Source organism: Balaenoptera physalus (assembly GCF_965194825.1).
Source record: "Balaenoptera physalus genome assembly, chromosome: 2".
In the NCBI taxonomy this organism is placed as follows: Eukaryota; Metazoa; Chordata; class Mammalia; order Artiodactyla; family Balaenopteridae; genus Balaenoptera; species Balaenoptera physalus.
The window spans coordinates 34,447,931-34,475,255 of NC_138883.1; the positions used below are offsets into that span (position 1 = coordinate 34,447,931).

General features: G+C 43.2%; 1 protein-coding gene across 6 annotated transcripts; it reads right to left on the minus strand.

The window, feature by feature from the left end:
• Window positions 1-452: 452 nt before the first annotated feature.
• Window positions 453-27,290, minus strand: RDH12 (retinol dehydrogenase 12). Of its 6 annotated transcripts, none has more exons than XM_082451844.1 (7): window positions 15,144-27,290; window positions 13,589-13,707; window positions 12,956-13,111; window positions 11,503-11,607; window positions 10,455-10,664; window positions 8,588-8,777; window positions 453-2,568 (listed from the first exon to the last, which is right to left on the minus strand). In XM_082451844.1, the coding sequence occupies exons 1-7, from the start codon at window positions 15,209-15,211 to the stop codon at window positions 2,397-2,399; spliced, it is 1,020 nt and encodes a 339-aa protein (XP_082307970.1). In that variant the 5' UTR covers window positions 15,212-27,290; the 3' UTR covers window positions 453-2,396. The 6 variants fall into 6 exon arrangements, with proteins under 6 accessions (XP_082307970.1, XP_082307972.1, XP_082307969.1 ...); XM_082451846.1 differs by lacking the exon at window positions 453-2,568 and adding an exon at window positions 5,019-5,842; XM_082451843.1 differs by lacking the exon at window positions 453-2,568 and adding an exon at window positions 5,019-5,842 and having other exon boundaries at window positions 8,544-8,777.
• Between the last annotated feature and the right edge of the window lie 35 nt (window positions 27,291-27,325).

The following is a 27,325-nucleotide window of genomic DNA, read 5'->3' on the forward strand; positions in this document are numbered from 1 at the left end:
TCTAATACAAGCAATGCCTCCTTACACACACATAGTAATGTTATTGCAGATATTAAGAAGTAGATCTCTGGGTAGAATTGGCATCACCATTTCTTCCACTCATACCAGCAGTGTATAAAAATATCTATTTCCTAGACTTTTGCCAAAATTTGTTAAGCTCTCTAATTTTTCACAATTTGCTTGTTGAAAAATCACATCTTGTTTTGATTTGTAGTTCCCTGATCATTACTAAGGTGTATTGACCATTTTTATTTCTTCTGCAAATTTTCTGTTTATATCTTTTGCAAAGTGTTCTGTTGGGTACTATGTCTTGTTCTTCCTGAGAGGTAAAAGTTCTTTATACAATGTGATTACTACTCTTTTCTCTGATCTATATATCAGTGTAACAGATGCTGTGGGGTGCCAACCAGCTTCTTTATTTCAGAAACGATGCACCCATTCCCCCAGATGCTGGGAACGTAGGTAGCTGACAGCTCACAGCTGAGTCTCTCTCTAGAACTTGCCTTCACCCAGGTCATGCCCCCTTCGTGGAAGCTGCCCACATCCACTGACTGGTCAATGTGGGGAATAAAAGCCAACCTCCTTTCCTCAATTCAGGACGACTCAGTTCCAGAGCTCCCTGTGGGATCAGGATCATCTAAGCCTTTGTGTGACTGCACCACAGTTCCACTTTGCCCTTTGCCCAATCCTACTTCCATCACTCCCCCTTAGGTATTGATCCCAAGAGAACTCCCCACAAACTCCCTGTGTGCAAATGTCCATCTCAGAGTCTATTTCCCAGGATACCTGACCTGAATTACAAGAATACCCATCAACATCACGACTTTTAACTTAATTTTTGGTGTGTTTTTTAGTTGTATCCCTCTTTTCCTGTATGCTTTTTGCTTTTCATATCTCAAAAGGACCTTCCCTCTTCTAAGGTCTTTAAGATATACTCCTATATTTTCTTCTAATACTTTTACTTTTTTTTTTGGCTGCATTGGGTCTTCGTTGCAGCGAGCAGGAGCTACTCTTCATTGTGGTGCGCAGCCTTCTCATCGCGGTGGCTTCTCTTGTTGTGGAGCATGGACTCTAGGCATGCAGGCTTCAGCAGTTGTGGTACGTGGGCTCAGTAGTTGTGGCTCGTGGGTTCTAGAGTGCAGGCTCAGTAGTTGTGGCGCACGGGCTTCGTTGCTCCGTGGCAAGTGGGATCTTCCCAGACTGGGGCTCGAACCCGTGTCCCCTGCATTGGCAGGCGGATTCTTAACCACTGCACCACCAGGGAAGTCCCTGGATAGCTATTTGTTCAACATCATTTATTGAACAGTCCACGTTTTTCTCCCTGATTTGAAATGCGACCTCTACAGCTGTCACATTCTCACATGACTCTTCCCCCCTTTACCATAGCTGAATGCTTCCTAGTGAGCATCAGACCCAAGCCAAACCTTAGATTCTTTAAATACTAAAAATAGAAAATAGCTGCAGGGCCTCTTCAATGGTAAAAACCACAAGGTGTAAAGCTTGAGAGTTTTCAACAGCCAAGTGTCTTGCCACTTACTCTGAAATGAAGCCCACATCCAGAGAAAGGCACATATATAGGAATGTGGTGATTCTTGATTCCTGAGTTCTAGTTATTTCTGAGATCTATCCCTACCCTTTCCCACTTTTCAGTTTCAACCCTTCTTTGAATTTATGAGCAAAATATTCCATGGTTTTTTTGGCCTAAGATTGCTCAAAGTGGGTGTCTATCTTGTAAAAGAGGCCAAACACACAAGGTAGATCCTCCAGGGCTTGAAGGCGTGGTGACACATAGCACAGACTTGAATTGGACAAGGACCAAGTGCCAGCTAAGGTAATCTGTGGCAGCTAGTCATCCCTTAGGTAATCTGTGGTCTGGCACTGTTTGCTTCTCAATTTTCATATGTCTCTTTGATTTCCTTTCCCTTTAGTTTCCCAGACAAGTTTTATTTTTAAGAAATGTAAGCCAATCTCAGTGGAGCCAAAGGGGAAGATTTTCCTCACCTGGGTTAGGCTAGCTGAGAGTCTCAAAGCATAACAGAAACCAGGAATAGTGAAGGCAGTGACCTGGGGCAGCTGGAGAGACACCTAGGAACAGAGAAATCCGTGGTGACTGTCATTCCTGTGCCTTCATCCGTGATTTTGTCTCCTGTATTGTAAGGAGCACTCTTCCAGGAAGCCAGGAAGCCTGGAAGCCATATCCATAGCACAAACAGACTGGAAGGAAAATGGCTCTGTGGTCGTGGGAGAATCTAAGGAGCAGAGATGGGAAGGTGGAAGGGTGACTCAGCCACTGGATTCCCAGCCTTGTCTGTGCTGAGCCAAGGCCTTTTCCTTGTGTGGTGGTGACCTTGGGGCAAGTCTCTTCAGGAGACATAGCAAGAGGCCAAGGCTGGTACTTATTCCTTGCCCAGGCTGAACATATGAGACAACGTTTTCGGTGCTGGGCAGGGAGCTACACAGAAGCAAGATGAAGCCTGAGCATGAGAGGGTTCCAAAAGAGGAGTAGTGCTGAGGGAGGCTGTCTCATGGGAACACCCGAAGGCCACGAGCAATGACGGAGTCTGGAATCTGAACAAGGGAGAAAGGGAAACAATGATTGCTTGATAACCTGAAAATACCAACAGAATGTGAAATCAATACCCACACCTCTTTGGGTTTTTTTGTTTTTTGTTTTGTTTTCTGTTTTTTTGCATTCTTTGCTTCTCAGCTCTCCCATAGTTGGCATCACTACTGTTAGGTATAAACGCATCCGAAAATTTGATAGGAGAGAAAACTTCCAATGTAAAATATTTTCCCTGGCCAAATAATATTTCACAGACTTCTTTCAATGAGAAGCAGCATAGCATTGTGGTCAGGAGTAACCACCTCCAGCCTGTACCTCCTTGAACTGGTTAAGCTGTGCCACTTGCCTAGGATGGCAGGAAAGGAGGCATGTTTCAAGTAGAGCCATTCTTCAGGAAGTGAGGGGATCTACAGTATGGAAGTTATGACTAGGGAAGCAGAATTGGGGCAATTTCTGTGTTTTCCAGAGACCAGGGTTAGGTGATAATGCAGGGAACGCCATCTTCCCCAACCCCCGCCCTAAAACTCAAGAGGAAGTATTTCTCTACCAAACACCATGACCTTAAGGTCAGCCATCATCTTACAAAGTTCCTAAGGCCATTAGGCTGTCCTTCCCTCTTGGGTGTCAGATTCCCACTCAGATTGCTTTCATCTGCCTCCCCAAGTTAGATGGGCCCCTTCTAGCATTTACAGGCTCTGAAGAGTCTATATTCAAGCTTCTGTCTTGGTCCTGAGTCCTAGGCCCTGCTCGGTTGCCATTCTCCAGCCCCTGTACTCCAGACTGAGGCTCTCAGCCCCCCTGCCCCCAGCAATTGGCCCCAAGCTCTCTGAGTCTCTTAGAAAACATACAAAGAGGTTTTTCAAATTTCAGACTTCAGGTATTTGATACAAGTCAAGAATCGGATGAACTTCATTAAGCCAATCATACTAGCAAGTAATCTGGCAAACAAAAAAGTGTAAAATGTAATAGCCCAAAGGATTCCAAACACACAAACTCTAAGGATTCCATATATTTTAAAGAACAATCTTTTGAATGTTGTTAGCATTCTGTTCTCTGAAAATAATGTTCCAGAGAGAGAAGATTCCAATTTGATAAAAATGACTATACTTGTTTTTGTTTTTTAATTTTATTTATTAAACTACAGTTGATTTAAAAGGTTGTGTTAGGGCTTCCCTGGTGGCGCAGTGGTTAAGAATCTGCCTGCCAATGCAGGGGACACGGGTTCGAGCCCTGGCCCGGGAAGATCCCACATGCCGCAGAGCAACTAAGCCCGTGCGCCACAACTACTGAGCCTGCGCTCTAGAGCCCATGACCCACAACTACTGAGCCCGTGTGTCACAACTACTGAAGCCCACGCGCCTAGAGCCCATGCTCCACAACAAGAGAAGCCACCGCAATGAGAAGCCCACGCACTGCAACAAAGAGTAGCCCCTGCTCGCCGCAACTAGAGAAAGCCCGTGCGCAGCAACAAAGACCCAACACAGCCAAAAATAAAATAAATAAATTTTAAAAATAAAATAGAATAAAATATCTACCCGACCCCCAAAAAAATGTCATGGGAAAAATAGATGAAACAAGATTGACAAAATGTTAACAACGTTGAAGCTGGGTGACAGGTAGGTACGTGGGGTTTTTCATGATACTATTTGCTTTACTTTCATCTATTTGAAAATTTCCAGAGTAAAATGGTTTTTTGTTTGTTTTTTAAGTCTACTTGCTATGGAAGGAAAGGGAATTTTTGTCACCACGTGCCCTTTGGATGCTTTCAAACTGGAAGCAATAACATAACTTCTTGGGTCAATTGGCTAAAAGATTTGGCATGTCTCTCTGCTTTTCTTGGAGACCTTCAGCACTTAAGGTGAGAAACAGGTCACCCACCCAAGGCCACAGCAGAGGAGAGCAGGGAGGCCAAAAGAGAAAAGAGCTATGATTTTAGGCAGAGGGTTTATCAGAGCTTGGTTTTTCTGCATCCGTGTATCAAATTAAATGAAGTCCTCTACTACCTCTGGGCTTAACCTATAGTGAAGCTCAGCATCTGTTTAATTTGTCACTCCTATCACTTCTTAGATAATCAAATATGAGAGCTGGAAGAAACTGGAGAAAATACTCAACTGAACCATCTTATTCTGCACCCAGAGGAGATATTATAAGAAGGTTATGGGTGGCTGGGTTGGATGAGATAGTACTCATTAAACTTGGTTTCGGGACTTCCCTGGTGGTCCAGCGGTTGAGACTCTGTGCCCCCAGTGTAGGGGGCCCAGGTTTGATCTCCAGTGAGGGAACTAGATCCCACATGCTGCAACTAAAGATCCCGCACGCCACAACAAAGATCCCACACGTGGCAACAAAGACCCGGTGCAGCCAAATAAATAAATAAATATTCAAACAAAACAAAACAAAAACAACAACTTGGTTTCATTTCTCCCTTGCTACCCTGAGAGAATAAATAAGGTAATAAGGTGAATGTGCAGTCTTTATTTTCTCTAAAAATTGAGGTAAAAGGGAACTCTTTAGAAAAAGAAACCATCTACATTGAAAATGGGAAGGTCCAAACTTACACAATATGTTAATTATATCTCAGTAAAGCTGAAAAAATCTGTTTTTAATTTTTAAAAAAGTACTGGAAAAAGAAAACAGGAAGGTCCAGCTTCACATCGTGGCTCCAGGATGCTCAGAGGAAGGAACTAAAATTGGCCAAGGCTGAGCCAAGATTTTCCTGAGTTGGTCCAGACCCCAGATTAATGCTTCAAAGAGGAAAGAGATCAGTCAAGAGTTTCTGAGTCTATAGTCCCTGGAAAGAAGTGACGTCGATGCTCCTGTCACCTCAGCTGAGCATGCTAACTAGTCTCGGTAAGGAAATTGACCCAATTTCCCAGGTTCTTCTGCCATCCCTGTGCCCAGCCTGGCATCTGCCCAGTCCTCCTGGCCCGAGAGGGTGGCCAACTCTGCAAGTCTTGGAGAAGAATACTCTGTAGGTGTGACTGTCTCGTGCCATGAGCCAGCCTCACGAGAGGGTTGGGTGTGCGAAGATTTCTAGAAGGGTCAGGAGTATCAGAGCAGGGCAGGATTCGCAACAGCAGCCAGCCAGGACAATCCTGCAGGGTGGGCCTTCTCCTCGGTCCCCTTTCCTTATGGCATGGACTGGGCCTCACACAGCTGTGCCTATTCCACCAGCTCTACTCCCACCGGATTCCCAGCAGCTCGCAGCTGACGTTCCACAAGCGCTCAGCCGTTTTGTTATTCCGGGCCCTTGGAGACACCCAAGTCTTCTTGCAGTCACTGGAGGGCATAGAAAGGGGGTGAACATCCAGGAGTGAAAATGGACAGTCTGGAAAAATTTATGTCCTCTTCCTCAGAATATATTTCTAAATGTGTAATAAAATACATTAGATAAAAAGAAACTAACTGTATTGAAATGCAGTTTTAAAATATTTCCTTTTCTTTTTTGTATTGACTTTTAAAAAATTTTAGTTTTATTGGAGTGTAGTTGATTTTCAATGTTGTGTTAGTTTCAGGTGTACCTCAAAGTGATTCAGTTATACATATACATATATTCATTCTCTTTTAGATTCTTTGCTCATATAGGTTATCACAGAATATTGAGTAGAGTTCCCCATGCTATACAGTAAGTCCTTGAGGGTTATCTATCTTATATATAGTATAAAATATTTTAAAAACAATGTGTGGTATAGTAATGTGTTCTATTAGAAGAGCTAGCACTGGGTCTAATCACCACCAGATTTCAAAGTATTGATGAGCAGAAGTGACATCCTGAGGTGTCTGCAACAATTGCAGTGTGACATGAAATTATTTATAGTTTTCTTGGGGACAAAGTCACGGGTATCACTACTACTGCGGTTCACTTCCTACATTCATAATCAAAGGAAATGGCAAATTTCAGATGGAAGTTAGTGAAACTAAAGATGAAATTATCTTTCCATCCAGGTTTGAAGACCCCTTAAATTCTATCCACAGGCCCCTTGTGCCCCATGAACCCCTGACTAAGCACCCCTGTTTTGTTTTGGGGTGAGCAGGTGAGGGGGGCTGGGGCAGAGCACAGTGTTCATGGTGTTTTTCTTTAAATAGAAGTTTTGGACTTCCCTGATGGCACAGTGGTTAAGAATCCTCCTGCCAATGCAAGGGACACCAGCCCTGGTCCGGGAAGATCCCACATGCTGTGCAGCAACTAAGCCTGTGTACCACAACCACAGAGCTTGCGCTCTAGAGCCCACAAGCCACAACTACTGAAGCCCACGCGCCTAGAACCCATGCTCCACAACAAGAGAAGCCACCTCAGTGAAGCCTGTGTGTTACAATGAAGAGTAGCCCCCAGTCGCCGCAACTAGAGAAAGCCCACGCACAGCAACGAAGACCCAACACAGCCAAAAATAAATTTAAAAAATTTAAAAATTAATTAATTAAAAAAAAAAACTGGAATCATACTGTACCTAGTTTGGGGAGGATACCTTTCTCTTGTTAAAAATGTACAATTTTAATTTTACAAGTAATGAATTAATATATAATCTTTAAATTTTATTTTTAAATAATAAAGGAATACCTAGAGTAAAAGGTTAAAATCCTCCTTCACACTGTCCCCCACCCCCCGACTCTTCCTCAAACTCCCTGGAAGTAACTACTACTTATGTTTTGCTGTGTATCCGTTCAGACTGTTTTCTATGCATTTACAGTGAATAATTACATAGTTCTATACTTCAGTTTTTTCTCATAATATTATATCACTAACATTTTCCCATTAATTGAATATTATTCAAAAATACTTTTATATAGTGACTGTATTACATTTTATCACATGATTAAGGCAGTGATGTTAAACGCCCAGACTCCAGGGTGGCATTGTCTAGTAGAAATAGGATGCGAACCACAAATGTGAACCACATGTGTAATTTTAAATTTCCTAATAGAAATTTTAAAGTATTTTTTAAACAGTGAAAAGAAATAAGTGAAATTAATTTTAGTAGTATATTTTATTTAACCCAACATAGCCAAATTATTTCAGCATGTAATCAATGTAAAAATTATTGAGATATTTTACATTTCTGTTTTTCACACTATGTCTTCAAAATCTGGTGTACATTTTACACGTACAGTATGTCCCAGATTGGACTAGCCATATCTCAAGTGCTCAGTAGCCATATATGGCTAGTGGCAACCATGCTGAACAGCACGGCTCTAGAGCCAGACTGCCTGGGTTTAAATCCCAGGCCTACCACTTATAAACTATATGACCCTGAGCAAGCTAATTATTCTGTGCCTCAGTTTCTTCATCTGTAAAATGGGGACAATAATACGATCTACCTTTCAGAGTTGTGATGATTATATGAATTAATACACGTAAGACTTAGAAGAGTGCCAAACATGTTGTAAGAGCTCAAGCAACATTAGCTATGATCATTTATCCATTCCCCTATTGTTGGACACTGAGGCTATTTTCAATGCTTCACTTAATCAATGGTGTACCAACGAACCATCTTGAACAAAGTGGGACAGAAAAGCAGACTGGGCTGGATCAAGTCATGGAATGGAAAGAGATGTAATCTGGGCTTCCCTATATTCCCAGACTCTGATTGCCCATTGAGTTTGTGATAAACCTCAACACCAAAATGTCTATTTTTATGTTCCAACAGATAGTGCCAGTCTTCGCAGCTTTGGGAGACAGAGTTCACACTAGGGACAGGTGACTTTGCCCTGGAGTTTTGTGCTATGTGTCATTTAAAAATTCATGAAGGAAGTCAGCCAAAAGTTTCAAGGAAGAGAAAAAGGCTCTACAAAGGCTTACCTGGAAGTGTGGCACACAGGTTTGAAACAGAGCCATAAAACCAACTCTTGCCATGTTTCAAATGTAAGTTTCCTTAGAAAAGTAACAGCATTTGGTCTACTGGCCCAACCTGAACCTGGATTCCCCCATCAGGCAGAAACTTGGCCACTGGAGGTGCAAAGCCCAGGGAGTCCTATGCCTCACCATGCACACAGGTGATGGGGAGAACGCATGCGGCCTCTGCGCACCTGAAGTACTTGCCGCTCAGGGGCTCCAAGCCCTCAGTCAGGGCGCAGTGCAGGCTGGTCTGGGCCCCCTCCCTCGCCGTCTTGAGGAAGGGGGAGAAGAGCCGCCAGAGCAGGCACAGCAGGAAGGAGTGTCGGACCAGTTCGGAGCGGACGATGCCTGGGTGCACCGCGTAGGTGGTGACCCCCGTGCCTAGGACAAAGAGGGCACAGTCACACCAGAGACACACTCCGAGGCCAGGGAAACAGCTATCTCCTGCAGCAACATGCACGAGTGAGAAGAAGGGACTTGGGAAACAGAACCCCAGTGTTCAGAAGACACCACCTCTAGCCAGGTAGAATCTCATGAGTAATTAATTGATCTTATCCAGAAAGATCTATAGCCTTCTCAGCCTTCTATGCTCCAAAAGGAATGCTTGGTTGAACATCCTTCTATTTTAATGTCATCTTAATCTTTGGCTTAAATGGTATCTTTGGAATTTCTATTGGAGGGTCTTAGGGGCAGCAATCCTGTTAGAAGGTAGGAAGCTAGGATCTTGTTGTGAATTGCATTTGCCGGGCAAGCACATTTTATGAGGTGTAGATTGAGGGGTGTTGATGGAAATGATGAGAGTTAACATGCCCCCAAGACACCCCTGCTGCCTCCACTATTTTTAGTACTTATTATGTACAAGGGCAGTGCTACATGTTTTATGTGTTAACTCATTTGACTCTCAAAGAGGTTCATGAGGTAGGTAATATTAAGAAGCCCATTTACAGCTGAGGAAACTGAGTTCTCATCACAGACAGGTTAAGTAAATTGCCCAAGTTCACACCTAGCTGGTTTCAGGGCCAAGGTCTGAACCTCGATGTAGAGTAAAGAGCATAGACTTCCGAACTAGATTGCCTGGATTTGAATCCTGGCTCGCCTCGGAATTAATATATCTTGCTTGGGCAAGTTTCTTAAGATATCTGTGCCTACCTCTTCTTTTGTAGGGAGGGGGAAAATAATAGCACCTACCTCATAGGAATAGTGTATTAAATGAGTTGAGACACAGATAGTATATGGCACACACAAACTCTCAATTATCGTTGTCATTATTAGTATTCATTTAAATGATTACCCTATTCTTCTACTTTCTGCATTCTGATAGTAAATACCATTTTCCCCAAACTCTGGCTTATTCACTGTAGCAAATGGTCCTCCAGATTCACAGATGTCAGTGTCAGAAGCTCAGCAAAAACTCCAGGGGAGCACAGAATCATAGGATCAAGAGTGGCCTCACCTCATTTTCCAGTTGAGGGGATGAAGTCAAGGGAGGTTAAAGGGACATGTTTGTATACACACGTGGCTACTATGTGGTAGAGCAAGAACTCAGACCCAAGTATCTGAAACCCTGACTCCAGGCAGCGAGCGGCAGCTCTGTAGCTCAGATCACGCTGTAAACCTCAGCAAATGGCACAGCGAAGGAAGCACCCTGGTTTAAAACAGAGTCCCCACATTCCAGTCCTCACTCCTTCACTTGCCATATAATCTTGAGCCGGCCGCTTCTTTAGACCTCAGTTTGGACCCATAAAATAGTGAAAACAATACCTACTCTGCCTGTTGCAAGAGGTTGTTGTGAAAAATCAGATGAGATGATAAATATGAAATAAGATGTGACAAAACACATAAGGTTTATAGGTTCCTGACCTCTGTTCAGTTTTAAGCTTCCCAAGGGCAAAGACTCTGTTTTTACTCTGTTTTATAACCTCATTCTCCTTAGTGCACAGAGCTGCCACTGAAATGTGCACGTTTGACATCCTGACTTCAGAAGTTTCTGTGAACCTCTAATCTGGACTGAAGCCCCTGCTTTTGCTGTCTTAACCCTGGCCCTTTCTCTAGACTTACCTTGGAGCCTCTTGGCCAGCTCACGAGTAAAGAGCACATTGGCCAGCTTGCTGTGGCAATAAGCAAAACCCCGGTTGTAGGACTTCTCACCCTGGAGGTCATGGAAGCGAATCTTGCCAGCGAGGTGGACCACTGATGACAGGTTCACCACCCGTGCAGGAGCGGACTCCTTCAGCTGCCCCAGGAGCAAGTGGGTGAGAAGGAAGTGGCCTGTGAGGAGAGCCAGCAGGGGAGATTGAAGAGTGGGACGGCAGCCTGGGCTCGGGGTGTGGGAGCTGATGTATGACAGGGCTTCATCACTAGCTCACTATCTTCTGGGTGTGAACATTTTGATACCATGAGTGACTTAGTGCTAATGGGCAGTCAGTCTGAGTCAGTGGAGTCCTCAAGGCAAGGGCCAGAGCTGGACTACAGGTAAGGCAACATATACGTAATCTGTTGTTATTTGTTCCTCTGCCCTTGCCCCGGTCAGGAGCAACTGCTGGCTTCTGACATCCCCCGTCTGGTTATGCTCACACAACTGTGGGCATGTACGGAAGGAAGGATGGAATCGTCAGGGAAAATAACATTTGCAGAGGATCAGAGAACCTATTCTGTGATCCCCTCACTAGAGCCATTGCCTCGAGCTCTGAACACTAGCCTCTCTCATGCCTCAAGTCCTCAAGGTCTGCCTCCACGATGGACCAACCCTTGCTTGCTTGGTCCTCAGTTATGGATATGACCCCCCCTCCAGCCAAACACAGACTTCTGCACCCCCACTTCTGACCCTGCTTGGCAGGTCTTGCATTACCACAGTCCCATTCGAGAAGGACCTTCTTCTTCCTGGGATCTCCTAAGTTTGGGGGTTTCTTAACGGTATGAGTAGGAGGAGCTCTGTTTTTTGTACCGGTTAGGAGAAGATAGTGAAAGAAAAACCAATATCTCCAGTCTAGTAGAATCTTGGTCTCTATGAGGACCAGTGGAGATTCTCAGCACTGGTACAGGGTCATCTCCCTACAGAGAACATGATGGCATATGTCTCGCTTTTTACTCACTCTAAGATACTCACCCAGGTGGTTGACTCCCAGGTGGGTTTCAAAGCCATCAGCTGTCTTGGAATATGGGCACATCATCACTCCTGCATTGTTGATCAGAATATGAAGCTGCTTTTCCTCTAAAGAGCACAACCAAGGAGACCATGTGGTTAGCAAGGAGTCAGCTAGCTGCCAGTCCTGAGTGTTTGTTCCTTGCCTTTGGACCTATCTCAGTGATATTCAGTAGCCACTGTCATTGGGTTTCTAATTTTTTTTATATGTATAAATTTATTTATTTATTTATTTATTTATTTATTTATTTATTTATTTATTTATGGCTACGTTGGGTCTTTTTTTTTTTTAAAGAAATTCACGTTCTTTTATTTATTTATTTATTTATTTATTTATTTATGACTGTGTTGAGTCTTCGTTTCTGTGCGAGGGCTTTCTCTAGTTGCGGCAAGTGGGGACCACTCTTCATCGCGGTGCGCGGGCCTCTCACCATCGCGGCCTCTCTTGTTGCGGAGCACAGGCTCCAGACGCGCAGGCTCAGTAATTGTGGCTCACGGGCCCAGTTGCTCCGTGGCATGTGGGATCTTCCCAGACCAGGGCTCGAACCCGTGTCCCCTGCATTGGCAGGCAGATTCTCAACCACTGTGCCACCAGGGAAGCCCTACGTTGGGTCTTTGTTGCTGCGCACGTGCTTTCTCTAGTTGCGGCGAGTTGGGGCTACTCTTTGTTGCGGTGCGCGGGCTTCTCATTGTGGTGGCTTCTCTTGTTGCAGAGCACGGGCTCTAGGTGCATAGGCTTCAGTAGTTGTGGCACACAGGCTTAGTTGCTCCACAGCATGTGGGATCTTCCTGGACCAGGGCTCGAACCCATGTCCCCTGCATTGGCAGGCGGATTCCCAACCACTGCACCACCAGGGAAGACCTGGGTTTCTAATTTTAGTTGCTGTTATCTTCCTGGACACCATTCATTCATTCATCCATTCATTCAGCAAATGTGTACTTAGTACTGACTCTGAGCTGGGCTGGGCACTGGGCATACAGTGGTAAAATAAGACAGACATGGTTCCTGTCCCTCATGGATTTCATAGTCCTTGATAGAAGATGGTCATTTTCCAAGATACAGAAGAATATTGGCAGCAGCACAACTTCCTCTTGTGCCTATGGCCACAGAAGTTTGATTCTCAGGATGAAAGAAGAGAGTGGCATCGGGGCCACACCTTGATGCCAAGGTACAAGCCCAGACAGGGAGCTGTCACCTCCAGCATTCCCACCGCTGAGGCAAGAAGATGATAAGGATCCCGCCCAGCCTGTCCACCCGCCATCCCCGTGCCAATTCCCTGCTCTGCTGGTTCGTGTGGCAGAACCTGTGCAGTGGAATCCATGATGGGTCTGATGTAAGGGTCAGAGTTGGTCCAGGGTGGAGCAGCCACTCCCACACCCAGCTTCCTGCCTCTCTAGCCAACCCCCAGGGCCTCACCTGCCCGGAAGCCCTCAGCAAAGGCTCGGATGGATTTGGTATCAGATAGGTCCAGTTTCCGTACCAGCACCTGGGAGTTCTTTGTATCAGCTCGGATTTCACTGGCAGCAGACTCCCCCTTCAGTACATCTCGGCAGGCAATGTATACTCGGGCTCCTGGGGCCAAAACAAACAGACAGCAATGTGTTCAGACCCTGGGCTGAAGAAGAGTCTAGTAAGTGAGTTTGGGACTGGTGGACAGAACATTCCCCACATCATCCCTAAAGCAGTGAGTGGCTAAATTGCCGCTTCCAGATTCTCCTTGCTATCAGCTTAACCCCAGGCTGGGAACCCTGGTTTTTACACCCTGATATTTAACAAGGCTTAGGATCTCCTTTTAGAATAACTGACCTGACCAATATTATACACGGACATCATTGTTTTCCTTACTTTATATAATAGGGAAGGAGCAGGAAGGAAGGAAAGTTTAAGCCACAGAGTAAGTTGGTGTCACAGCTGGACTTGAATCCCAGGTTCCTTGAGTTCCTGGCCAGAACTTCTAAGCCCAGGAGGAAAGATAAGGGAACGTGAGTAGAGTTTCTAGTGAGAAAGGCAGGAGGTGCTGTCCTGTGGAAACAGAAAGGAAGGACTTGCCTCTGCGAGCAAGCTCTCTGGCTGTCTCCTTGCCGATGCCTGTGTTGGCACCGGTGATCACCACCACCTTCCCGGGAAGCTGCATGTTTGTTCCACAGACCCCACCAGCAAAGAACTTCCTACAGGCAAGAGAAACAAAACATTTATGCACCATCCTTTCCAATCCCAGACTGAGATACATAAAATCCACCCAGCCTCAAAGAGGGATTTCTTTTCGTTGTTGTCAGGAGACTTAAAGAAGCTAATCTTCAGGGGACAGCGTCTTCCCAGTGGGCAAGGCAGTCTCCTGCTTATCAGCTCAGGTTGGGAGGTCACGTGCCCGGAAGCTACAAATGATCATCTGGGCAAATAGAATAAGTTCTCTTGAGCCAGGGCCAATGGTTCCTTGTTAAACAACAAAGATACCTCGCTCTTATCTCTAGAGGTTCCCGGAGGTCATCTTCCTTCTCTATCCTGCCCTAAGAACATGAGGGGGATGGGCATTAGTGGAATCAGTGGTCCTGAGCCCTCACCTTCAATAAGCATCAATGGTGAGTAACTGATGAACAGCACCTCCAGGGTCCCATATAGAAATACGGCTCTTGGGCTGCCTGTCCAGTTTTAGAGAGCTAGAATATTCTGCCATCCCACTAGAGATTTCATACTCGCCATCAATGCACAGAGAGAAAACCTCCCTTGTTCAGACCTCTGTGCAGAGAGCATCCTTTTACATAGAGTTGATTTGATAAGTTCCCAAAAATAGGACGGGAGGAAGTAAAACTAACATTACCTGAGCATCATCCAGCTGCCAAGCACTAGGCTAGGCATTTTCCAAGGGAATTTAATTCTCTCAACCACTCTGTTATTATCCCCACATTACAGTGGAGAAAGCTGAGGCTCAGGGAAGTTCAAGTCACTTGCTAATGGTGGCAAAACTGGAACCCAAACCCAGGTTTCTATGGCGGGACCTAGAGCAACACTCTGTCTCTGATATGTCCATTTAACCTTCTTTATCTTCAACAATTTAAAAGTTCTCTACTCATAACACACATTTCTTTGACATCTCCAGAAATCCCACACAGAAGAGCCAACCCAAAACGTTAGTTGAGGGTAGTCTCAAAGGGAAGAGAGTTTGTTCCCTTCCCCAGATGCCTGGTACTTAGCAATTGAGTCCCTCGGCAATGACCACCCACCGTAACGCAGCAGGGCCACCTTGACTAGGGACAGTGAAGAAAGGGAGACCTTCAGAGGAACCCAAGGGAATAGAGTGAAAGAGCAAGGACTCCCCCATAAGATGTCTGTCAAGCTACTTAACAGTCATCCACTCAGCCTTCCAATAGCATCAGAATTCAAACCCGCCCCTCCTCTCCCAGCCCCAGGTGCTTCCTTCTCGTTTTCCACCACGGTATTCATAGCTACTTCCTTCCTTCCTGCTTTTCCTGCCTTGACTTTCTCTCCCTTGGCCTCCATCCCTTTCTTTTCCTTCAGCAGCTAAGAACTCATCTTCTTACAAGCTCCGTGGCTCCCAATTCAGGGCTTTGTAAACTATTGAATGAGTTACTGAATTAAGACAAACCTGATGGATGGAGCTGTCACATACAGGAAAGAAAGGAAGGAGGTGAGCAGTCCTAAGAAAACCAGCATCTTTTCAACTTCTTTAGTTGCTGCTGCTTTACCAAGAACAATTTTGACTCCAACTCTGGCTCGGGCTCCTCCTGGTCTGGCTCCAACTCTTGGCTGCTTCTTGTTGCTTCTCTTTCCTCCAGCTCCTCTCGCTCCTGGGTGTTCAGCAACAGCCTGGCTCTAAGCGTAGCCCAGAATCCTATTTAAATCCGAGAGCTGTCAGAGCACAGCCTGCTGGGAGATGTAGTCCCGGGAGAGAAGGTTGGAGAAAAGAGCAGAGCCTCACACTTACTGGCAAAGAGAATGAGGGGAGATGGAGAACTGCCCCTAACTTTCCCACCCTCAGTCATTTCTCTTATCCGGGGAATGTGTTCCCTCCACCACCCTCACCTCCACTCCTGCAAAATAGAATATTTTTAACTTTAGCAGCAGACCCCATGATACTTGAAATACAGTGTGATTAAAATAGAAAGACAAGGAAGAAACCCCCAGAAGAGAGGTGAGAGAATTCAGGAGAGAGTTTCCCTTGGTGGGGAAGGGGTAGAGACTGGGGCGGGGTATGTTGGGCTCTCCTGGGGGGGCTGGTAGTGTTCTGTTCTTTGGGGAGGGTTGCTATTACACAGGTGTGCTCACCTTGTGAAAATTCACTGAGTCACACACTTGATTTGTGCACTTGACTGTGTTTTATGTTCTGTTTCAATGAAGTTAACACACACATGTATTGTACATGCCGAAGAAAAGGTATAGTGTTTCAGTGCATGGGCTCTTAGCGTGGACTTCCTGGTTCAAATCTCAGCTGAACTGCTTACCAGATAGGCGGCCCTGGGCAAGTTACTAAACCTCTCTGTTAACTCACTTTCCTCACTTGCATAATGGCATGATAAAATATACACCTACCTTTTTAAGTAGTAAATTAATTAAATAGGTAGGAAATTTGAGACGGAGACTAGCACATAGTAGACACTGTATAAGAGTTGGCTGGGGGCTCCCCTGGTGGCGCAGTGGTTGAGAATCTGCCTGCCGATTCAGGGGACACGGGTTCAAGCCCTGGTCTGGGAGGATCCCATATGCCGCAGAGCAACTGGGCCCGTGAGCCACAATTACTGAGCCTGCGCGTCTGGAGCCTGTGCTCCGCAACAAGAGAGGCCGCGATAGTGAGAGGCCCGCGCAGCGCGATGAAGAGTGGCCCCCACTTGCCACAACTAGAGAAAGCCCTCGCAGAGAAACGAAGACCCAACACAGCCATAAATAAAATAAATAAATAAATTTAAAAAAAAAAAAAAAAGAGTTGGCTGTTCAGGGACTTCTCTGGTGGCACAGTGGTTAAGAATCCACCTGCCAATGCAGGGGACACCTGTTCAAGCCCTGGTCTGGGAAGATCCCACATGCCGTGGAGCAGCTAAGCCTTTGTGCCACAACTACTGAGCCTGTGCTCTAGAGCCCACGAGCCACAACTACTGAAGCCCACACACCACAACTACTGAGGCCCGGGCGCCTAGAGCCCATGCTCCGCAACAAGAGAAGCCACTGCAATGAGAAGCCCGTGCACCGCAACAAAGACCCAAAGAAGCCAAAACATAAATAAATTAAAAAAAAAAAAAAAGAAAAAGAGTTGGCTGTTTGAGCTTCCCTGGTGGTCCAGTGGTTGACTACGCACCTCCACTGCAGGGGGCACATTTTCCTTGGTCAGGGAACTAAGATCCCACATGCTATGCAGCAAGGCCAAAAAAAAAAATAGAGTTGGCTGTTATGATTAGCTGTATTGATTTCTGTCCTACTTGCTTTATTCAAGGGTTTAGTGTAGAAAAGGGAAAGGTAATGAATGCAGGTGATGTTTCAGTTGAATGCTATTAAAGATGAGGGGAAAGACGAGAAACAAACCAAGCAGAAACTCTCAGCACCCTCTGGAGGTGTGTGAGGGGATGGGAGGAGGATATGTAGGGTTCACAGCCTTTGCTCACTCAGTATTCCTCTCCTGGACAGGACTCCAAGAGTCATGCCCCAGATCTGCTCCTTCCTGCAAAGCTAGAGGAGGTTCCAAGAAGACACGAGTGATGAAAGAAGACTCCTGTGGCAGGCAGGTGCTCACTCCTTCATTCATTGATTCATCCATCCATTTAACATACACTTACTGAGCATTTCCTGGTTCCATTCCTGCCCCTTGCAAATCCCAAGAACCTGATGAACAGAACAAGGAGTAGTCAGATCATTCCCAAGGGGAATCCCTCTTGACTCCCAGGTTGCCTCTCCCATCTCTTCCCGCTTCTCCTGCTCTGGGTCCAGTTCACTGCAGCAATGTCAGCTGCAAATACTGCAAAGTCCCAGAAGCCCCTGAGGGGAACTTTCTGCTGGTGCTCCCCAATGCCTGCCTCCTAGTGGATGTCTGCTGGGCCAACATGGTCCTGCTGATTGGACAGAGTACTTTTCTCCAATACCTGGTGACACTGGGTCTACAACATCTCTTAGATTATATGTGAAAACAAGATCTGTGGGTGTTTTATTTGAGTCCTCCCTACCCCGTGTAATCAGAGCTGAGGTCAACCAGTGAAACAGACACAATGCCATATGATGCGAGGGAAAGTACATCTAATAACCTCAAATCTGAGTACCTTTGTACTAAAGTCCTGTAGGCTCCCTATCACTATTGAATCAAATTCAAGATCCCCTGCACCTGTGGAGATGATACTCAATTTATCTTGAGCTTGTCTGCGAGGCAGAGAGCCCTAAAGAACAGCATGTAGTGCTCTGGAGCAGCATAGAAAAGATATTCGAAGGAAGATAAGGCATCTAGAATTACGGAAACACACAAATAGTTTGCTGAAAACACATGTTATTAAATATTATAATCCAAAGACCACCATCAGGTGATTGATTAGTCCTGCCAAATGTTAAATGACATTACAAAACTATAATAATTTAAATAGTGTGGTACAAGCAGGTGAATAGTCAGACAAATCAATAGAACAGAATGGAAAGCCAAGAAATAGACCCAAATATAGATGGAAATAGAGATATGATAAAAACACCGTTTCAAATCAGTGGGGGTTAGTGGTGGAGACGGAGTATTTAATAAAGTATTATAATACCTAGGTATCCAGTTGGGAAAAAGTAAACTTGATCCTTACCTTACTCTTTACACCAAAATTTGAAATAGATCAAAGATATAAATGTGAAAAATGAAACCATTAAAGTATTAAGAAAAACCACTGAACAATTTTTTAAATGATTTTAGAGTGATAAAACCTAATAATAACAAGATAGGAAACACATGTTTTGCAGACAAGAGTTTAATTTATTTAGTGTATAAAGAACTCTTAAAAATCACTAAGAAAAAGAATAAACAATGCAATTGAAATCACAGTTTACAGAAAAGAAAATACAAGTGATTCTTTAACCTCACTCATAATAAGAAAGAGGCAAATGAAAATTACACAGGGAGCTGGAGACTTCCCTTGTGATCCAGTGGCTAAGACTCCACACTCCCAATGTAGGGGGCCTGGGTTCCATCCCTAGTCAGGGAACTAGATCCCACATGCATGCTGCAACTAAGAGTTTGCATGCCGCAACTAAAGATCCCGCATGCCACAATGAAGATCCCGCATGTGGCAACAAAGATTCCGTGTGCCGCAACTAAGACCCGGCACGGCCTAAATGAGTAAAAATAAATAAGTAAATATTTTTTTAAAATTACACTGGGAGCCATTCTTCACTTAATTGACAAAGATCAAAAAGGTTATATAACATGGTCCACTGGTGAGAATGTGAATAAATAATGATGAAATGCTACTGGGAGAATTGATTGTTACAGTCTCCAGAGAGAAGTGTGGCAACATCTAATTAATCAAAACACATGCCTGTTGACCTAGACATTCCACTTTCTTGTTTTTGTAAGGTTGTCATGCAGTACTGTGTGTAATAGCAAAAGTTTGGAAACCTTCCAAATGTCCAAATGTCCATAGCTATACAATGGATACTATACAGCTGTAACAAAGAATACTTTTTTTAACATATGGTCATGGAACAATCTTTGAGAATATTAGGTAAAAAGACAAGGTGCAGAGCAGTGTCCATAATATGCTACTATTTGTTTAAAAAATGGAGGGACTATATGGACATATTTATTTGGTATGCATAGACTATCTCAGAAAAGATAACAAGAAGTAGATAACAATGGTTGCTTCTAGGAGGACGGGGGACAGGAATAGGTGGAGGCTTTTCACCGAATGTTCCCTTTTGTACCTTGTGAACTCATAACCTCTGGCGTATTAAAAATTAAAGTTTTGAGCAAAACAAACAAGATCACTTTGAAACAACTTACTTGTTTATTTTTGTTAAATTAACCATTGCAATATCACAAAACAAAGCTATTTCTCAAACCAGTATTGAGACATTCTTAAACATGTGTTGCTATATAAGCAAAACTATCATCTTGACCTACTTCATCATTGGAATCAACACCAAAAGGATCACAGACCAATCTGATATCTGTTTTTTAGGGACTTCAATCTCGTATGTGATAGAAAGAGATGAAAACATCAGGAGAACCAGTGCAGGAACAGACCTAAAATTCAGCTATGAGGAAGCATTCACCACCTGTAACACCTCTTCCTGACACTGATAAATCACAGGTCAGAAGGTAAGCCATCCTTGAAGGGTGTGCTATGAAGAGATCACATGATACGAAGCTGGAAAGCTGCTCTACGATTTGAATTTTGGTCTGAATTCAAATGGGGTCATACTGCACTGGCCACGTGGTTATTCTTGCCCTGGTTACTCTTGGAAGAAGCCCCTTACAAATTAGAGCAGGAGGAAGAACGATAAACCTCTACTTCTCTCCCTCCTTTCACCTAGTCTTAGAATCACAGATTCTGGAATCTAGGCAGAGAAGTAGAAGGTCCCAAATCCAACCTTCCTACCACAAACTGCCTGCCACCCCCCTAAAAGTGTTTATGTAGTACCACATAGATATTTCTATTTCCAGCCATGAGGGACTTGCTGCCTCTTCCCATGTCCCTACCCCTGACTTGACCCAAGTGGAAGCACAGTTTTTATATTTGTTTTACCCAGTAATAATGGTTGTTCCTTTTTTCCAATTTTTTTTTTAAATATATGTGCTGCCGAAGCGAGCACCGATTGTTCCTTTTTCTCGATTTTAAAAGGTGAAATAAACTCATTATCCTTCTCAAAAAAAAAGTTTACTGATAGTATGTAACGTCTATTGATTTTCCGCCTATTGGTCAGGGACACTTACCGACAGCGGGTACTATTGACATTTGGGGCCAGAGAATTCTTGTAAGGGGGTGTCCTGTACTTTGGAGGTGCTTAGCAGCGTCTCTGGCCTCTATACATACATGCCAGTAGCACTGCTCCCCCCTGTGACAATCAAAACGTCTCCAGACATTGCCAACTGTCCACTGGGGGGCAAAACTACCCCATTTGAGAACCACTGCCCTCCAAGAGGTAGGGCCTTCAGGATAACAGGATGATACAACTTCAGTATGTGTATTCTTGGAAAGGATTAGAGCCCGGTAATGTTTTGCTTTGTATCCTGTGCCTTTGACTCAGCTGGAGTCTAACGAAGCAAACCTGCTTACTGCCCAGGATCCGTTATTAGTACCTTTCCAGGGCCTAGGGGTGCTGGCTATCTCCTAAACTTTTGGCCTTCCTCCCAGCTTAATTCTGATAACTCCATTAGTCTGCCATGGCTGGGACCTGTGCACCCCTAATGAGGGAACTTTCTGGGGTGATGGAAATGTTCTACATCTTGCGATCTATGCATTTGTTGAAACTCAGTGAATATACACTTAAGATTTGTGCATTTCACTGTATTTCACCCAGCACCACCAAATAAATAAATCAAATAGATATTTAAAATAAAAAAAAGGATATATTGTACAATACAGTGAATATAGCTGATATTTTATAACTATAAATGGAATATAACTTTTAAAAATTGTGAATCACTATATTGTACACCTGTAACATATAATATTGTACATCAATTGTACTTGAATAAAATAAAAAATAAAATTAAAAAAATCTAATTGCCACAAAGATCACAAAGTCCAGAAAATTATATTTTTATTAACTAACTGCCTGACGTGCTTAATGATATTTTTTCTCATTTTTTTGGCTGCATAGTTCTGATGGCCTCTTGCTGTGACAATGATTTTGTAAATATAATTTTCCATAGACAGAATTAAAAGATAATTCAGCCTTACCTCTATCATGGATGATCAAATTTGTTTGAAAAAAGTTTTATTTTTAAGGGTTACAGAAAAGTTGCAAAAATAGTACTGAAAGATCCCATGTACCCTTCATACAGCTTCCCCTAATGTTAACATCTTAAATAATTTTAGTACAATGATTAAAACTAGGAAATTAACATTTGTATAATAATATTAAATAAACTGAAGGCCTTATTCTATTTTCACCAGTTTCCCCACTAATGTTGTATTTCTTGAACAAGATCTAATTCAGGACCTTACACTGCATTTAGTTGTTAGGTACAATGGCACGTTTGAAGAGTACTGGTCAGTTATTTTGTAGAATGCCTCTAAATTTGGGTTTTCTGATGTTTTCTCATGCTTAGATTGAGGTTTTACTCAAATTTGTTTTGAATTATTGATAGTTGCATAAATTATGTGCTTTCATACACAGTCACGTACACTTGTGGTTTGTAGTATTGCCGCCCTAGAAACGGAAATTCTGATCAATTATTTTTCATGTATTCACACCAAAAATACAAGAAAAAATGGTACATTTGTAATTGTATATGCTGCATTATTGAATAATTTCCATTTTGACTAGGCATTAATGAGAACAAAACAGTCCACATTCCACTTACCTTTTACACTTCTGATGATTGGAAGAATTTTCCACTGATTAGCTTCTAGCTCTATACGTTTCAAATCTTATTACTGGTGTCCTATCCACATACTTACAGTGCTGGGCACCATCGGACCACATTCATACTATGATACGACATCTGGCTCCCCTACACCCACCCCTAACAATCAACATGGAGATTTCTTTTCAGAGCAGTGAAAAGCAAAACATAAGTTTAAGGTCTCAGCAATTCACTCTGCCACATTTATTTTAACAATCCTTGATCACTGTGTTACATTTTAATGATAAGATGCAATCGAATGTTAGTGAAATCATCCCATCTTTTGCTTTTGCATAAAGTTGGCTTAGATCCCTTTCCTATATCTATTGGGAAGACCAACAATCAATCTCCCGAAGATTTCTGTGAATTCACACATTGTGTGATTTTTCCAAGATTTGGGAAAATAGAGGGGGTTTATAATTCAGCAACATAAATGACTTAATACTAAACTTTAAACAGGCCTGTTCTTAAAGTCCTTTGGTTACCTTGACACTGAAAAATTTTCACTGGTTACTTTTATCTATAAACTCTAGTTCCTGACATGTTTCTTACTAATACTACTCTTCTTTTCTTCCTCCCCTCCCCCTCTTCTTCTTCTCCTCCCTCTCCTCCCCCTCCTCCTCCTCCTCCTTCCCCTTCTTGTTTTCTTGAGGCATAACTGACAAATAAAATTGTAAGATTTTTAAAATTTTATTTTATTGAAGTATAGTTGATTTAAAGTGTTGTGTTAGTTTCAAGTATACAGCACAGATATTGTTATACAAACCCACACACATATGTGTGTTGTGTATATATATATATGTATATATATATTCTTTTTCAGATTCTTTTCCCTTACAGGTTATTACAAAATATTGAGTATAGTTCCCTGTGTATACAGTAGGTCCTTGTTGGTTATCTATTTTATATACAGTAGTGTGAAAATTGTAAGATATTTAAAGTATGCAATGTGATGATTTGTTAACTCTCTTCTTTAGGGAGTCTTATCTTTGTTCCTTTTTGACTATTCACCCAAACCCCCAAATTCCTTTATCTTCTCACGCGAGGCAGTTTAGCTATTTCTTTATTAAACTGTCTCCACTGGGTACCTGTTGCCTTCCTAAAGGTGTTATAAATGTTTTTTTCCCAAACCAAGAGAGTTATCACCTCCAAGAGAAGCTATATTTTCCAGTTTTTAAATGTCTTTTCATCCTACTTCTTACCTAGAGTAAATAGTAATACAACAAAATTTGTACCACTTTGTAACCATGATGCATAGCAAGAGGGAGGAGAGCGTGAGAGTTAGACCCACAGGTTGCGGGGCCAGATTTCCTGGGTCAAAATCCTGACTTTCCTCAACAATAAAAAGATAAATAACCCAACTGAAAATGGGCAAAGGATCAGAGTGGACATTTCTCCAAGGATACGTACCTAAAAATAAAATGGCCAATAAGTACATGGAAAGATGTTCAGCATCATTAGTCATCAGAGGAATGCAAATCAAAACAACAAAGAGATACTACTTCATACCCACTTGGATGACTAAAATCAATACACAGATGATAACAAGTATTGGCAAGGATGTAGAGAAACTGGCAACATACACTGCTGATACGAATGTAAAATAGCTTCTTTGGCAAACAGTCTGGTAGTTCCTCAAACAATTAAACATCGTGTTAATATATGATCTAGCAATTTCATTCCTAGGTACATCTACAAAATAAATAAAAATATATATCTACACAGAGACTTGTTCACAAATGTTTATAGTAGCATTATTCATAATGGCCCCAAAGTGGAAATAACCTAAACTGTGCATCAACTGATGAACGGATTAAGAAAATATGGAATGTCCGTACAATGAATTATTGCTCAGCCATAAAAAGGAATAAAGCACTAATATGTACTACAATGTGGAAGAATCTGCAAAACATTATGCTATGTGAAGAAGCCAGACACAAACAGCCACATACTGTATGATTCCATTTTTAAGAAATCTCTAAAGGCAAACCCATAGAGAGAGAAAGTAGATTAGTTGCTGGCAGTAGCTGAGAGGAAGGAATAGGGAGTGATTGGCAAAGGGTATAAAGTTTATTTTGGGGATGATGAAAATGTTATGAAATTAGACAGTGGTAATGATTGTACAGCCTTGTGAATATGATAAAAACCACTGAATTGTATACTTTAAAAGGATGAATATTGTCGTATGTTAATTACAGCTCAATAAAAATTAAATGATATTAAAATTTTTTAAACAATGCCCTCACACATATTTTGAATGATAACGATTTCAGTAATTTTACAGAAATACCAAAAGAATAATTTCACTTGTAAAATATCGTTCTAGATTCTGAGCAAGAGCACAGTTTAAAGATGGCATACACTGTGGTTGCTGGGAAGGGGGTGCGGTGTGTGAGGAGGGTTGGATTGGGAATTGTGGAACTAGCAGATGCAAACTATTATATATAGAATGGATAAACGACAAGGTCCTATTGTATAGCATAGGGAACTGTATTCAATATCCTGTAATAAACCATAATGGAAAAGAAAAAATAAATAAAGATGGCATACATTTTCTTGGTCTCTTGACAACTGAAGAGGTAGGTCTATGTGCCCCTCCTCTCTTTGAATCTTGGTGGACTCTGTGTGACTGTGGTGTGACTTCTCTGACCAATAGACTACACGGAAGTGATGTTGTGCCAGTTTCCAAGCCCAGACGTTAAGAAATTTTCTATCTCTTAAATATCATTCCTCGAGTTCTGTCATTTTGGGAGAAGTTGAACAAGCCTGTTGGAAAGACCACGGAGAGGCCCTGAGTCTATGTGGAGAGGGAGAGTGGTCCACCTGAGTTCAGCTTCTAGCTATCCTGCCGAGATTCAAGACATGTGAAGGGAAGCCTTCTTGGACCAACCCAGACATCATCTGGATTACCCCATGGATTACCCCATGGAGTAATTCAGTCAACGCCACATGGAGGGGAAGAAAAACCTAGCTGAACCCTGCCTGAGTTTCTGACCCACAGATCATGAACATTATAAAATAAATTCTATTTAATCTTTATGTGTGGGTGGATTGTAACATATATAGTGTGTTACAAAACTATAGATAACTGAAAAAACAACTTAAGAGAACTGTCCTGGAGAATTCTTGCTAAGCCTGTGTTTGCAAAATAATTTCCTTAAGCAATAGAAAGTAATAGATAGCCTTACTAATGAAATCTTACTCTGTATGGATTTATCTTTTAAATGAAAGCTTGGAAGAGACAAAGAAAATGATATGCCATAGATCAGTTCTATCCTGAACCCAGTATGTTGACTGGGTCATCTCCAAACATTGACTGAGCATGATAATGGAGCAAATTAATGAATATGCATGTTAGACAACTTTGCTGTTAACCATTGATTTGTCATGGCACCGACCTCCCCAGGAGCATGGTTTTCTCTAACAGCACCCGTGAGATTGGATGTAGGCATAGAGAAAGGTGGTGTCATTCACTAGATTCAAGGCACACACAGGGAGAGGCCAGGACAGCCAAAGGCAGAGGTCTAGCACGTAGCTGGAAATATAGGTCTGGAGCTCAGAGAAGTGTGGGCGGGAGAAATTGGTTTATTGAGCATTACAATTTGTTTGGGAGGACAGCAGCTGGGCATAAATCCAATTATCTCATTCTGCCTAAAACCTTTCACGGCTTGATTTCAGGATAAAGTTCGAACTCTAGCTTGGCACACAGGCCCTTCATGATCTGAACGTTGCCTGTCTCTGACCTGATCTACCATCCCTCACCCATCCCCACCCTTTGATCTAGACTCATTCACGTTCTTAGAACACTGTGAGCTCCATCACACCATGTGCCTTCAAACCCATACCTGGTATGCTTTGATCACCCCTCCACCCCATCTACTGGCTCACTTGGCTGAACTGCCCCTCCTCCTGGGCTCTCAACTATCCCATTCCTTCATCGGCTGGAGTTTTGTTTGCCTTCCCTTAGGCGTGCTCCACTTCACTACTTGCAAATGCCCTGTGCTATTTGTACAACAGCCCTTATCACAGTGCATCCACACTGACAGTTTTCTTGGTTGTTGAAAGAACAAACATACCACACTGCACACAGGGTTGCTAAGTGAACATTCCCAAACATAAACCCATTGGTCTTCTCCCTGACCCAAGCCCACAATCCTCTCCCCTCCACACTTCTCACCGGAATTCCATTTTCATGAATAAGAAACACCCTCACATCTTCAGCCTTTGTATCTCTAATGTACCCCCAATTCCCGGCCTCAGCTGAGAACTGGCTGTGTCCTGTGGACACCTCTTGGCCTGCAGTTTCTGAAGTGGAGGCTCATTATTCTCCCGTATCCCACATGCCCCAGCTTCCCGGGGGCAGGGTATCACTGTCCTCTCCACAGCCCACCCCCACTTCCAGACCCTTCCTCCATCCTGACATGAAACGCCTGCTCCTTTGAGCCCCAAGTCATGAGGCTCCTCCTCTCTGACCCTGTCCTGGATTTACTTCCCTCCCATGTCTCTTTTTTCACAGATGATTTTGGTGCCTGTTTCTCAGCCTTCTCATCCTAATGCTGCCATCGTCCAGGTGACTTCATTATCTTCATAGATGTGCCAGCAACTCCCTGGACCCTCAGGCCCTTGACCTCCTCCTCATCAGAAACCTCCTCTACCTCATTCCACCCCTCAGCCTGTCAACACCTGGAACCATCCACCTCTAAAATCCTGCATTCAGACAACCCCACCACAGCACCTCCTATTCATCTAGCTCTCTTGTGGCACAAATCCCAACGTAGCAGTTATTTAACCCCAGAAGGACCTCCAGACCACTATAAGGCCCTGCTGTCATCACTTCCTTTTTTATCCAACTGAGATTTCATACTCATCACTTCAATCATTCCCTTACCAATATCCTCAGCCCCCTGACCCCCTTGTCTTTCTGCCCTAAGAGTCTGAAAACCCCAACTCTTGATGAACTTATGCATTGGTCCTCTTTGTGCAGCTGGCTGATGAGAGCTGCTAGAGACAAATCACGTCACCTTGCACGTTGATGCCATTTTAAGTACATAGACACCAACGTCACCCAGGGTTTCCAATGAAACTGTCCATCTTTTTTTATTTCCCTAATTGCCACCAACCTAATCTCCACAAAGATTATTTCAAACCTTCACTATCCCTCTTAAACTCCTTGCCTCAATTTCAACATGTATCCTGACCTCTTAACACACACACACACACACACACACACACACACACACACACAC

Bases quoted from the DNA above. Each gene is read 5' to 3' on its own strand.
- RDH12 (XM_082451843.1), bottom strand. From the start codon at position 15,211: ATGCTGGTTTTCTTAGGACTGCTCACCTCCTTCCTTTCTTTCCTGTAT. The intron at 13,112-13,588 runs GCAAGTCCTTCC...TTTTGGCCCCAG, and splicing joins CAGAGAGCTTGCTCGCAGAG to GAGCCCGAGTATACATTGCC. The intron at 8,778-10,454 runs GTAAGTCTAGAG...TCTTTGTCCTAG, and splicing joins GCTGGCCAAGAGGCTCCAAG to GCACGGGGGTCACCACCTAC.